General features: G+C 42.1%; 1 protein-coding gene across 8 annotated transcripts in view; it reads right to left on the reverse strand.

The window, feature by feature from the left end:
* Positions 1-4528: 4528 nt before the first annotated feature.
* The window catches only part of PCDH9 (protocadherin 9), a 761173-nt gene continuing 750290 nt past the window's right edge, over positions 4529-15411 (reverse strand). For 7 of the 8 annotated variants that reach the window (XM_083501083.1, XM_083501078.1, XM_083501076.1 and 4 more), the window contains one exon: positions 4529-6923. In XM_083501083.1, the coding sequence (XP_083357209.1) occupies positions 6550-6923 (374 nt within the window). In that variant the 3' untranslated portion in view covers positions 4529-6549. The remainder of the gene's footprint in view (positions 6924-15411) is intronic. The other variant, XM_083501085.1, reaches the window with a different exon arrangement.

The raw sequence follows: 15411 nt of genomic DNA on the forward strand, positions 1-15411 counted from the left end.
AATGGGGAGTCGCCTGTATACCACACAAAGTTCTGCTCATTTGTGTTTCACCTTTGAGGGGTGAGCAATACGTTACGCTAGATTTGAATGTAACATTTGCCCTTTATGTGTGCTGGGTCACAAGTCATTCATGCCCTTAAGTTGTAGTAGTTGTTATTCTGTCAGAGTTCTTCACTGCAAAAAAGCCCCTTACAAAAATTAACAGCCAAAGGCATGCCGTAAAATGAAAAAGAACACATTTCAATAAAATCATTACAATGACACAGCAAAATATTAGCGGTGAGTTGCGATATGAGCTGGATCACTTGCAAATGAAGAACCACACAACTTGTATAAAAGATTAGGAAAAAATTCCATGCAATGTGTTTTTTTCTTCTTCTTTTTTAAAAAAAGTTTCTACCAAACATGCCAGCAGATGAAGCATCTATTGCCCCACTTGGTTTCCCTCCCGTATACAGTGAAACAGTCTAGCCTTCCTCTGTGGCCAGCATGGAAATGCAGTGGGAAAGAAGAGGTAAGGTGGATCTCTTTGTTTCTCTTTGGATGCCTTTAAAAGATGATTGGACAAACTCATGGAGGACAAAGCTATCAGTGGCTACTACACTGAAGCAGGAAGGAGGATTATAGGTGAGGAGACTTCTCTTGCTTGAAGGCTTCCCATGGGCATCTGCTTAGTCACTGTGGAAATGGGATGTTGGAGTAGATGGCCATTGGCTTGATCCAGGACTCTTCCATTCTTAAGTTCCTCTGCCTTTCCCTTCTGAATGTGGAAGAAGGGGCTTAACTTCCTCCATGGTCAGCATGGAAATCAAGCGGGCTGGTGAAGAAAGGACCAAGTGAAGTGCAGCTCCTCAGTTCACTTTTCTGCACAGGATTCCTTGTTTCCTGTGGCATCCAGGCAAGTCCACATCACAGTGTAGCTGAATGTAAGGTTTGCAATGGGGAGGGTGTTTTGGAGAAGAGAAGGTGGAGGGGGACAAGGGGTGAGGGTACTGTCCCTTCCTTGCCAGAAGTTTCCACACAGAAATTCACTGTAGCAGTTCTTCTTCCTCCCATGCCAGATCTAGATTTACCTTGCGATGGTGGCTCTGGATTCCCTCGTGGAGGAAAGCTGCTCAGACAGCAATTGTAATGTGAGGAGGAGAACAGCCACTTAGAGACGGATACCTTCGTAGTTGCACTGTGGGGCGCTTTTCAGCAAAGATAAGGGCTGCTCCACCAACCTCAGGCTGCCTGCCTCCTTCTACAACCAACCCAGGTGGTGGCCCTGCCTGTTGGCTTCCTCCTGCTTAGTCTCAGTGTTGCCCTCAGTAGGGAGGAAGATGAGGACAAAGCTATTCTTCATTGGCTCTGTCGGTCATTTACTCTGACTTTGCCTCCTCCTGACTTCTCTGCCTTCCCTCAGCCTGAGGGTGACATTTCTACATGGGCAACCTTCTGGGGCAACATACCAGTGGAGGGTGGAGCAATGGCACCCAGTGGGTGGAGCAAAGTGAGGACTGCACAAGCAGGAAGCAAAAGGGGGCAAGTCCTCGACCGCGGGCAATTTAAATAGCCCAAGCCATGCCCCTGGACCAACTGCATTGGTCAGTCCAAGGGATGATACGGCTGAGGACTCCAGTGGCGCCAGGGCTACCCCCTCCTTGCGCGTGGGTCTGGCTTGTGCCTAGCCTGCAATGTCATCTCCCCGGGAACAGGAAATGGCTTTGTCAGAGTTTGCATACTTGAGGGAAAAGTAAAGTATGCATACTTGCATACTTTATCAGTTTGCATACATGAGGGAGAAGTAAAAACTTATACTCTTGACAAAATAAAATGGAGTTGACTTGTTATTTATTGATTTATGTTACTGTTATCTTTTTCAGTAGGAGAAAGTAAATAATAATAATAATAATAATAATAATAATAATAATATAATACCCCACCCATCTGACTGGGCTTCCCTAACCACAAAAAAAAGTCTATTACGGTTTCTATTTTCCTATCAGTTTGCAAAATTCTCCAGACTTCTGAGGGGAGGAAAAGGCCCTTGTGTCCCCCTGCTGAGAGGCAGCTCCTGGAAGTGACAGGAGCAAAGCCTCCAGATACAGCCAAGCAGGCTCACTGTTAATCACCCCTTAATGCCTGGCTCTGGTTCATGTGATCCTAACAAGCATTTGAATGGTCCCTTGGGCTGATCTGCATGTTCATCCTCTGCCGGGGGAGGAACACTGCCCTTTCTCTGCCACATTGTTGAATTCCTGTCAGGATGTAAACTAAGGGCTTATTTAGAGATATATAGGATTTACCCAGCAGTGTCAGGATGCCAGAGGGACTGGCTGGAAATGAAGGAGTATTCACCGAGCACGTATAGAGGGCCAACTGCAGATCCTGTTGAAGTCCGTGGCACAATTCCCACTGCCTTTAATTGGATTTAGATCAAGTTCTTGGCGTCCTCCCATATTAAAGCTGATCTCTAAATGATTTTTCTTAATGAACAGAATTTATTCAGAAGCTCTTCTCAAGGTTTAAGATTACCAGCAAACAACCTTCCAAGTAAACTGAATGGTTTATTTAAAAGAAGAAAATATTCTCTTTCATCTTCCATTCAGTATGTGAGTTGGTTTGCAACATTACTCATCCTGATTCTCTTGAGTGATTCTTGGGCCTGAATGGAGAAAAAGTGTGGTTTCAGGGGGCCAAAATCATAGATGAAACTGTTCCTGGACTTCAGAGTTTGAATGCTGATATAGTACAAAGAACAAAGTATATAGTACAAAGAAAGCTGGCTAAGTGTAGATAACACCTGATATGAAGGAAGACCTAAGTTAGATGTCTCCCTGATAGCTAGATTTCTATGTGCAGGAAATTGTGGGTATGCAGTTGTCCCTGCACTCAGAATTAGTCTTCCACATGTTCTGCTGTTTGTGTAGACTCATTCTCAAACAACAACACCAACTCCCAACAACTGCTTTCCCAAAATCCTGTACAGAACCAGGTGTCTCTCCCTTCAAATCCTTCTTTAAACCAATTTCCCCCATGAATACACATACCTGAGTCTTTATTCACAATAAATTCCACACATATGCAACTGTATTCACTCAGTGATAGTGATGATGCTTATTAATAGACATTATTGTGTTCTAGCTCCAAGTCTTGTCAGCCAGCCAAGTTCCCACAACAGTTGTGTGTGTGTATCCAGCTGCAAAAATGACTTAGGATTTGAAAAGCCATTGCATTGAAGAGTACTTTCTATTTGTCATCCCGTTCCATCGGTGTCAGGTATGCCCATTCTTTTTTCATGATCAGTTGATGGTATTATGTGACCGAGTGATCAGTACAATCATCATACAAATGCATGTACTAATATGGGTAACATTGTTCCTACTCTTAGATGCTGTCAAGGGAAAACATGGGAGAAATCACCAGAGTATACACTGCCACATGACTTTGTTCTACCAACATTAATTGTCACCATGTGTTTGATTTTTTGTGCCCGTGTGTGCTCACATATAATAGACAACCAAACTATGATCAAATTTTTATATTTTTCTCCTGGCTTATTGATGTTCCTCAGCATATGGTACTAGGGTCTCAAAGTATTCCACTTCTGAGCGTAAGGGACAATCAAATGAACATGATATGTAGAAGGAAAACAATTTAATAACAGATTGCCAAGAATCAGATAATAATTCATGTCAGATAACAAAAGCATCCTTTAGTCAGTAGTGTGGCATTAGCCCCAATATTGTTTCAGAAGCCTGGCAGCTGTAGAAAGGTAATAAAGAGGGTGGAAAACCTAACAAAAATAGTAATTTGAAGGCTCTGCTCAGGCAAAATATGTGTATGAATTTCAAGAGAAGCTAAAGGGATTTCTGTTGTGATAGGGGGCAGGTGGGTGGTGCGTAATGTGTCTCAAAATTGCCATCAATTTTATACCAGAAATGGACCAGGGGAGACATCTGTGGAAATTTCTAGAAAGTTAACATAATATTTATAAAGTTCATGAAAATTCTGACAGGGAGCGGAAATGTTTCACACCTCCCTACCATGCAATTCGACTATGGATAAAGTGACCCATAATTTGTTGGGAGGAGGGATTTAGAAATGGATGAATGGAGCACCATCTCTGATTTCCCCCTCACCAACACTCTCAGGTTGCCTGCAGTAACGCCTCCAGGCACATCAAAAGAGAGGCAGGCAGAAAGTTCAAATGGAAAAAGAAGATTGGGAACGAAGGGAGGACTGAGAAGGCAGGCAAGTCCACAGTACCCATTACTGCCCTTTGACACCCACAATGTTCTGGCAAAGCCAAACAGGCTCAGTTCATCCTGGTCAGCAACTTCTGCCTGTTACATCTTTTTAAATATTGCCTTCCCCTATAGCTTGAGCCATTGCCATCATTTTCTTTAGCTGCCACACTTAAGGTCAAGATTTCTCCCCTTCCTGCTTGTTTCCTCTGGCTGTGCCACAGTGATTCCCCTCCCCCTTTCCTTTAATAAGGAAAATCTTAAGAAGGCATCAGGCCAAGAACTCCCACAAGACAATCAGGAATTCAGAACATTTATTGCAAGAGCTGAATAACTGTAAATAACGTTGAACTGGCAAAGCAGTAACAAGGATAACTGTTTAGATATTTATTCGGTCAAAGTCATCAAACACCCCTCACAAACTGACATAAGTACTGCAATAAGCAATGCACCCCTAACCCATTTTATGCTTGTATATTGTGGAGGAAATAAAATGTGAACTGCTATATACAAAATAACTTCGGTTAGTTTTGGTAAGAACAAATTAACCATCAATATTAGCTACCTTTATTTTTCTGTGTGTTTATTTTAAGACTGATGTTTAACTGTGGAATAAGATAAATTTTTCTTTTGTACTTTAAGGACTCCCCCCCGCCCATGTTGCATGCTATTTGTTTAAATTGTCTGTCATGCCTTAAGAAAAAAACGCCTAAGAATGTTCAGATTAGGATTTATTAGACGTGCAACTGAGATCTTATTAACATTAGGAGTCACTTTGCTGGTTTGATTCAAGTGACACAACACTGGTACCTGCCAGGCATTGACCAACTATGGTAACAAACAGTTAAACAGCAAGAATTAGAGATTGAACCCTTTCATTTCCCCCAACTAGCCTACCAGGAGAATGCTTGGTTACATCATGAAGGCACGACACATTAAATATTTTGTGGCTATGATCTAAAAACACTTGTGTTACTACAACATCAATGCAGATGAAGATCAACACAACCGCTGCCATTTGAGCAATACAAACTGTCTTAGGTATAGACACACACAGCCCAATTGTTTTAAAAAGCAATTGTTAGATATGGATTTACTGGGTACAAAATAACTCAGGAAATGTTCCCGCACAAGCTCCATTGATATGAATGGGCACTTAGGGATCTCCCATTCAGTTCGATGGGGCTTGTATATTGGAACCACTCAGCAGATTGTTCCCCTTACCCTCCACCTAATTTTGACTAGTATCACTCTCTAGCATGATTGCAGCCAATAATGTCCATTCAGCTGCTGTCATGGTTTGTGTTCTCTTTTTCTCCCCTTTGCTTTGCAAATCAGAAAAACAACAAAAAAAATAGTGGCTGAAATCTCAAAGCCCTTACTTCAAGTGTTATTTCAGAATTGGCAATAATTTTATTGGCAAATTTTTGTCATATTAATAGTAATATAAAATATTTCCCTCCCCTCCCTCTTTTCCTCAGTTTTTAACACAAGTGTTTTGAGCTCCTTGGAACATTGTGTGTCAGACAGACTACCAACACAGAAACACCATCACCAAAAGAAACAAAATAATAATAAAAAACAACAGGAAGCAAATGAAATAAAGTAGAAAAAAGCAACTGTGAAACACAGAATTATGCTACAGTATTTTTTTTAGGTGACCGTTATAAGTACACAAAAGTTATTAATAATAATTGATTCTATTTACAAGTACTTGAACACTGATTGACTTAACAAGTGTCCACTAACGTTGTTAATAGCACAGTAGGTTTAATGTTTGCAATTTTAGTTGTTTTGTTTCAGTAAAGATGTCAAGTATAGCAGTCCCAGCACAAGATCAATGGTAACAATAACACAATTTTCTAATTGGATATGCTTTCTAAGAATTGCAATCCACCGTCTCTCTCTCACACATTCTCTCTTTCTTTTTCGCTCTCTCCATGTGAATCTTCTACTATTTGCAGCAGCAAGTCCAGGGTCAAAAAAACAAAGGAACATAAACAAACCCCCACCCGTTATCCCAAGCAAATTGAAAAAATTAAGATATTTTGCAAACTGGAGAGATTCTCTGTAAGAGTTTGATTATTTCTATTTAACAAAACCACACAACTAGTAGAAATGCTCTTTTGTGTTGCAGTTCCATGGAGCTACCACAAAGTTATGCATATCTCTGCTATGTGACGCATAGTTCTAGAGGTCTACTCAGTACATAAAGCTCTGACACACACACACACACACACACACACACACACACACACACACACACACAGTATTAGCAAGTCTAACTAGGCTAAAGTCACTGTTCCAAAGAAGCCTTTCCTTATAGCTGGTTCTCCTTCGGACTCTCCACTGGTCCTGATGCTTGTTTATAGGATTTCAAGTTAGCCAAAGGAATGTCAGCCATGGGATTGCCAGGGTTGAAATGGCCTTCCCCCGAGCCAAACTGCTTTCGGTCACTGAACTGGTTTCTGTTGCTGTCTTCTTTCCAGGTTCTGGTCAACGTGTGGCCATTCACCAGTTTGTCTTTCTTAACCCATTCCTTCTGAGGTGCAAAGGTGGAGAGTGGAGACTTTGGCTGCTGGTACGAACCCAAAGAGGGAGGCATCCAACAGTTGTCTGAGTGGCCCAGGACCAGGCATTCTTGAGTGCACATCTCAGTAGCTTCAGCTAATCCTCGAGGGCCAAGAGGTCCATCTGTGGTGAGATCCATGTGGGCACAGGCAGCAGACAGAAGGGGTAGGGAGTAGAAGAAAGAGAGAAAAGGGGTGGTTAGATTTTTTTCTTTCTTTTAATAAAAAGTGTTACTTATTCATTTAAATATATACATATATTGCCTGCCTGACTAATCTATTCACCTGACTAGGACCATAGGGGTATAAGGTGGGTAATTAACACCAACAACAACAATTCATAAGCTGTGCAAGCAACTTACAATTATAACAGCTGCACACACACACAAAATCCATATGAAATTTTTTATACTATGCTTTGTCCAGTTCTTCAACAATAAACCATGAAGGCCCTCAAAACACCAACTAAACCATGTGAGACAAAACAGGGAGGGTGAAGTTCCGCACCCTGCTTTCCAATGCTGAAGGCTCTTGCCAGTTCCTGAGAGGGCGAGGAGCTCAATGTAGCACAGGCATGGCAGGCGGAGCCAATCCGATCTGCCTGCCAAGGTGCCCTCACTTTCCTGGGCTCCCTGTCTATCACTTCTCCCCCTTTCGGGAACTAGCAGCAACACTCTGCATTGGCAGGTCAGGCAGTCATGACAGCAAGGGTTCCTGGCTTACCCTTAAGCTACACATTTGCGGCTTCAGAGGGAGTGTAACCACATCAAGATCAGGCAACCTGCCATCCACCCAGTCTAGGGAACCGCCCACTAACAGTGTCTCAGTCCATTTATCTGACCTACTTAATGGACAGATTTTCTGGAAGCATGAAAACAGAGAAGTCTTTTTTTATTTAAAAAATGCATTTCTTTTTATTAGTTAGAGAGGTCACTGTACAAGTCCGTTTTTGAATAATAGCTGCATATTGGTGTGAGCGTTGTTTTAGAAAGCGTGAATTGTGTAGATTTGCATGAAAATGCGAGCAGAACACAGTTTCTCCCACATCCCAACCCATCCTGAATTTCTTGCTTAGGACTGCTAGATAGAACCATATTCTGTCAAAAGGACCCACATGTCAACGATCACGTGTCAATTGGACGTGTCCAGAATGGCTGTGGCCTGTATGTTCAAAGCGCGAATCTAATGTAAGTAGATCTGACAGATAATGTGTTTCAGCTACAGACTTTTTTTTTAATATCAAAGCTACAAGCTCCCCCAACCTCCACACATTCTGTGCCAAGCCTACATGTGTGCAAGGGGTACACATAATAGGTACTCTACCTTTTAAAATAAATAAATAAATTCAAAGCCTCTCAAGTGGGAACATAATGTAAAAGCCTTGTTGCATTTTTTTCAAACTCAAGCAGGAAATGCCAGCCAGCCAACAAATTCACATAATGAGTTCTGACACACATTACCACCAGTGCAGACCCACGCCTTTTCTCTACATGTTTCTCAGTGGAGTCAAACCGCGGATGAGTTATTGATCTGACCAGTGTGGATATGGTGAGAAACCAAGGATTGCAAATAGGCACCATCGAAACTGACTTAGCTCTGTATTTTTCAATGTTATCAATCAACTCACTCACAAGATTCTAAATATATATATATTTCAGTTGCAAATTACCAACAGCAAAGGCAATTTCTTTAAGGCTATTCTTTCTCTTGTTCCTAAAGAAACAGAGTTGCTTTCATTACCGTGTGTACAGACAGTCAATTGTTTCTTGATTAAAATCAAGTGACAGGAAGGTGATAGGAAGGAAATTACTGATTTATTTGGAGCACAAAGTTAACTGATAGTCAGGAAGGCTGTAGTCAAAAGTGTTTTAAAGGGCAACCCAAAGCAGAGAAGATGAAAGCTCAGAAAGAGGATCTGATCACTGTCACATCAGCAAAAAAAGAGGGGGGAAATGACTTTATGGAATCCCAAGTATGGAAACCAGGAGGAGGGGCTGGCAGAAATTGGGCGGGGGGAGGGGAGAGAGTCCCTACATTCTGTAAGCTGCTACCAGTTTTATACTAGAGCAAATTTGGCCTTTTTATTGAGGGAAACAGACAAGTAATTTCAAGGGAAGCCAGCAGTCGTATTTGACCTAATCATACTAAGAATAGCCCCATTAAAAACAATGCACTTAAGTTAGTTAAGACAACATTGAGTCTGCTCTCAAGTATGACTTAGGTACAACTTCAAATGAGCTTCTTCACTAAAGACTGGCAAAAAGTCCCTGGGGATTTGCATACAGATGCATTCCTTGGTGATTCTGGTTTGCAGAACCTTCTGTACAGCATTACACAATGAGCATATCAACAGATGTTCGGCTGAGGGTAATCCGACAGCACCAAGCATGTTTAAGGGGGGAAAAGAGTCCTGGCTTCATGTGCCTCGTTTTGCGCTTCCGAGCACAGCTCAAAGTGTCGGTGCTGACCTCAGCCTTGTATTCCTGAAGGAGCATTTCCACACCCCACCCCACCCCCATCATTCAGCCCAAACACTGAGGTCCAGCTCTGAAGGCCTTTTAGTGGTTCCCTCACTGTGAGAAGTGAGGTTACAAGGAACCAGGCAGAGGGCCTTCTTGGCAGTGGCACCCACCCTGTGGAACGCCCTCTATCAGATGTCAAGGAAATAAACAATGACGACTTTTCATCTGAAGGCAGCCCTGTTTTGGGAAGCCTTTAATGTGTGATGTTTAGTTTTAAAAGCTGCCCAGAATGGCAGAAGCAACCTAATCAAATAAGGGAGGTAGAATAAATTTATTTTTTTTATTAAATTCACTTGTGTTAAACCCAAGAAGACAAGTGGGTATAGCCTGAAATAAATTATTATAATTATCACTATTATTTCTTAAATTTGTATACCAGCCTTCATCCAAAGACCCCAGGGCAATTCACAAGACAAAAATACAAAATGCATAGTAAAACAAAAACAACCTAATCACCTGCCTCCCACAAAAACAAATTAAAGGAAATGGCATTAAAAACATACAATAATTTGGGTCTGGAAGTTTCACTTATTTTTTAAAAGAAGGTCTAAAATCCTGAGCTTTACATTTGAATCCCTGAATTTTAATGAAAAAAAAATTCTTTATGTTATAACTCCTTCCTGGCCTTTTCTTGTGTCTTTGAGTCCTCCCTGCTATAATCTGACACAGGTATTTCACAGAGGGAGGGGGGAAGCAGCTAGTAAAAGGGAGTATTTCCAGCATATTGTTAACATTTCGAAAGGTTAATCTATAGGTTAAACGCTGATTATTTTCTTTTCTGCTGACAACAGCAATTTGCTTTTAATTAGGTTTTCTCATTTTTTTCTGCCTGAACAATAATACAATCCTATCTTGCTGACCCAAAAGGGAATAGTTTGGCAGGGATTAAATCTTTCAATGCACAATAAAGAGGGAAGAAGAGGAGGAGGAGGAGGAGGAGGAAGAAAGCCCATCGCCCTCGTTCATGATAAACTGACACATTTCGTGAAATAGACACGGCTCCATTTTGAAGCTTTCAGTGGAATGAATGGAAATCCTCAGCACCAAACTTGCATGTTTCATGACCTCATCCAGAAGCTAAACAAACTAAACTCAAGTTCAAACACAACTAACATCTATTTTCGTTTGGGCTTTAAATGAGTAATAAGCCATTTTTAAGTCAGAATGAAAATATGCTTGTGGCCCTTTAAGCCATGTCAAATTAGTCTCTTGAGAGATTTATTTCTCATTTAGTTTGCTTTCCTCAGTAACAGCTCCCGAGATCTAAGGCACTTAATTTTGGTGTAGGGTTTATGCAAGCTTTGCTAGCTGATAAGTTGGTAAAGTTTATATGGGGCTTTGGAACTGTTTGTCAGAAGAGCGATTTAAATGCATATTCTTGGTGATGAAATGCATTATCTGCACATATTCTCAGGGATGTGCCTGGAGCAACCCATTTTAAGTAGATGTATATTTTTCTTCACTCCCTGCTCCCCCGTCAATTATAATACTGGGGACATCCAGCCAATATCAGAAACATTTCTTTTGCTAACGCTGCATCAGTGTTAACTCTGGTTAGTGCTAACTGTGCATTGCCTGCGCTCATGCAACGGAAATGTTTCACAGCAGCAACCCTCTCTAGTGGCAGATGGGGAATTTTCAGTCCCCACCCCCCATTGCTACAGTTATTGAGGGAAGGGGAAACCTTCAAAATATTGTGTGTGCATCATCTCTGGAATGGGGTGGGTGGGTGAAATATAGTAATATTTTAGTTGAAAATTGAAGCACTTGGTATAATAAGGGGGTATAATTGCTTATATGAGTCCCATTAGAAAGTAAAGCACCATTCTCCAGCCTAAGGTTGCCACTTGTATCTCTTCCTTTTGGAGGTGACACATATCACAAAGACATATCCTCCAAGATTTCTCCAATTAAAATAGGGACATCCCATTCCATAATGATAATTTTGCTATGTATACCCCATACTTACTGGGTTGCCCCAGCCACTCGGGGCAGCTTCCAACATATATAAAAACATAATAAAACATTAAACATAAAAAAACCACCCTTCCTATACAGGATTGCCTTCAGATGGCTCTGGAGGCAGATAACTCCATACCCTCCAACATTTCTCCAATGAAATCAGGGCCATCCTAAAGGAAAGTGGGACATTCCAGGATCAAATCAGAAACCGGGATGATTTCTCTAAATCAGGGATGTCCCTGGAAAATAGGGACACTTTGAGGGTCTGACACATGTTTGCATGAGATAATTTCTATCTATAGATGCATATTGAGAAACAATGACTGTAATTTCAAAAGAAATTAGTATATCTTGCCATAGTGGGAAAGACTGGCCTGTGTACTTGTTTGATCTACTGTCCAGATGCTGAATTTCACAGAATAATAGAATCACAGAATTGTAGAGTTGGAAGAGCCATTGAGTCCCATGGCCTGTGATGCAGGAATCCTGCCCACAACCTTCCCTGGGGGGGGGGGGAGGAGTTGAATTACCAACATTCTGGTTAACAGCCAGACACGCTGACCCATCGCACAATTTCCAGGTCCCTCTTCAGCCTTAAACCTGACTGGACCCAGCAACTGTTTCAAATCAAGGACACCATCAAATAGAGGACTGATGGCTCCCTATCCACCCCATGCCCTGCTGCTTTTCTGAGGGGGTGAGGAGGACGCTTTTTAGTGTGTGAGAGACAGACTGTTACAAAGGAGGCTGCCAGAGCACGCAGCACTAAAGGCTAAGCACTCAAGTATCCATAAAGTGATAACTTGTCCATCTGAATAAACCACTACAGATTTTCTTTAAAAAATCATTTCAGTCTTCCAAATAGAGTCAAGTCATACATTAAGCTGTGAATCATCAAGTTTATCCTGGTTTCCAAACGAGTATTGATTCTGCCCACGTTACAATACAGATCCACAGGATACAGAATGTGTTGGTTATGTTATCTAGGCCAGGCATGGCCAAACTTGGCCCTCCAGCTGTTTTGGGACTACAATTCCCATCATCCCTGACCACTGGTCCTGTTAGCTAGGGATGATGGGAATTGTAGTCCCAAAATAGCTGGAGGGCCAAGTTTGGGCATGCCTGTTCTAGGCTTTATTTCATAAATTTCTAGGAGCTATAGCCAAGAGAAACAGGTTGTCTCACACACACACACACACACACACACACACACACGCACGCACTCTACCCTGGAACATAACAACGAGCCATCAGCAAGACTGCAAGGGCCTTTTGGGAACCAAACTTGTTTCACAGTTACTCAGACACAAGCCTCGTTGGAGGAAAGAGCAAAGCCATGCACATATGAACCTGCCATGGACTAAGGCAGAGAACTGGTCAGTCTTGCCCGTTGCAACCTACTCCAGCTGGCAGTCTCAAGCAAGAGTTTTCCCAGTGTTTCTACTGTACCAAAGACTTTTTAACTAGTGATACCAGAGACCAAAAGCTAAAACCTCCTTGGTGCAAAAGGACACACTCTGCAACTGGCATCTTCCCATCCAGGATGAGTTCATCCTTTCTGCTCTAATTACACTGCCCCTTCCATCTCAAATCTGTTCCTGGTCGGCACTGTAAGATGAAGTGAGAAATTATGATCATGAGTGGACTAAGTAAGATGAGAACGGATGCTTTCTGGAATGCACACAGCCTTGGTTTTTTGGCTTTGTTTTTTTAATTCCTTTGCACAAAGAAGAAAGCATAATGTTGACTTAATGGTAATTATCTCTTCCCTGCACTGTCACCAAACAATGGCTTTCTCCCAATTTTCTGAAGTTGTTTCATCACCACATACAATGACACCACTTTAAAGCTGTTCCTGCTGCTTTTAATTTTATAATTACATTAATTTGTTTCCCTTTTCTTCATAAAAACGTCACTGAGATCTCTGTATCGAGTTTTTTTTCCTCCCACACGCTGAAGTATTTCATTGAATTCTCCTCCCCTCCCAACATCATCCTTCCCCCACCCACCCCCAAATTATTTGTTCTCCAAACAATCCAGAATAAATCTGGTTATCAGTCTTGGCTTCTTGAATATATAATGACGCAAGTGCTGATAAAACTGTACAAGCCATCTGTCTCCAAATTTAAATATTTTGAAGGCAAACACAGTCGAACATAAGCAAGAACTCCTTAAAATTGCCTTTGTAAATATTTATATCTGATTGTGCTCAAAAATAATGCCTTTTGTTGTTCTGTTTTTATTCTGTTAATAGCTGTCAGGCAGCCTCACATTCATGTTGCCTCAAAAGCAGGCAGGTGGAAGACAAGAGAATAATCTGTGCCAGTCAAGTGCCTGCTCTTTCCTAATGGTGGAAATTCTGAGTGGTCTTTTATCTCATTTTATTATACCCAGAAGCTAAACTCTTATTCCATTGATTAACTCACTGCCGCAATTAGTGAGTAGCTTCTGGCAAGCTGACCGACCGCATTTCCACCTCCTGCTTCAAAGGCCTTTTGCTCAAAGGCTGGATAATTATCCTTTGACTCAGGAAGAGTCAAGACCTCAACATTACCAGCTCTCTACTACCCCCAAATAAATCCCACTCAAAGATATATATATATATATATATATATATATATATATATATATATATATATATATATATATATATTTGCTGCTAGGTATGAGGAAGCACATCCTGGATACAAACAGCCGTATAATTCCATACAGCTGTGACCGGAAGGTAGCAAAAGTCATTTTTTTTTATTATGACCTATTTGTATTGGATTAGATTGTTATAAGATACTGTATGTGAACATAACTGTATACTTTGTCGTTCCTTTAGCTTCTAAGCCACTTTGTGTTCAGCAATATAGGAAGGTGATATTCAAATTAAAAGTGGAAGTGGTGTGATGGTGGATATTGGGGACCCACTGGCAGTGACCTGAAGCAACACCTAGTCTGAAAAGGTTAGCAAACTGGACAAGGACAACATGCTGGGATTTAAAAACTGGCCACAACTTTATTGAGTCCAGATCTTGGTTGGCTCAGGCTTTGGGTGTAAATCCCTTTGAGACCCGCGGGTGGATGGCTGAAGCATGACATGGCTCCTCTGCGAGATGCACGTCTGCATGTAGGGCCCTCCTAAGTCCACCTGCATGCCTTGGATTTTGGACACAGACCTCCAACTAGACCCCTCTAATAGGGTACCTTGCTCTGAGGTGGGGGTTAGGCACCACTTCACCCCCATGAGATGTTAGACTAAGGAGTCCATTGCCTTTATCTGCCAAAGTTGTGACTATTGCTATGCGGAAGGCAAAACCTCAAACAGGGCCAGTCTGTTAGCAGACATATTCCTTCCCAGCTCCAAATATGGGAACCAGTATAGAACCACAGCAAAGCCAATAACACATAAACCTAGGAAGGAAAAGGTTGGAAGACATAATCATAGCATAACTAAATAGGGTGGGAAGGATGTTCTTTGGCTGACTGCTGTTGGGCACAGCCAGCTTTTATAGGCTGAGGGCGGACTAGAGCAGGGGTTGGCAACCTGGGGCCCATGGGCCACAAGCGGCCCACAGGGGTCGTTTAAATGGCCCACGATCCACCCCCAAATCGAGCAACCCACTTGGTGAGTCCCTACGTGCTGCACTAAACCGGAGCACCATGAAACATGGACTTGCTTCCGCGGCACTGGAAATCGCACATGCGCAGATGCCGAAAATCGTGTCTGCACAGATGCAATCTGGCCTACAGAGCAATCTCCATGGGAGTGAATCGGCCCAGGCAAGGTAAACCTTGCCGACCCCTGGACTAGAGTAAAGCCTGCTCCCCTCCCCTCCCCTCTCAAGCTCCGCCTACTTGCCCCAGGGTTCAAATGACTGGATGGCTACACATTCAGCTTTATGCACTTGGCATATGAAAGGGGACAGGCATCTGAGGGAAAAAGACTTTGGCAATCCCACCTGCCATTGAACCCAGTGTGTTTTGACTAGACACGTTTTTAGCTTTATGTGCTATCCCCAGAATGTAAGCCCATCTTAAGCTGAGAGTTTGCCTGTATTCCAAACTCTGTTTGGAAGCTTTTGAGAGAGGTGGCTGCTGGCTGAGCTGGCAGATGAGTGTCGACCTGTGCTTTGAGGATTG

The sequence above is a fragment of the Podarcis liolepis genome, assembly GCF_965112155.1.
Source record: "Podarcis liolepis genome assembly, chromosome: 4".
In the NCBI taxonomy this organism is placed as follows: domain Eukaryota; kingdom Metazoa; phylum Chordata; class Lepidosauria; order Squamata; family Lacertidae; genus Podarcis; species Podarcis liolepis.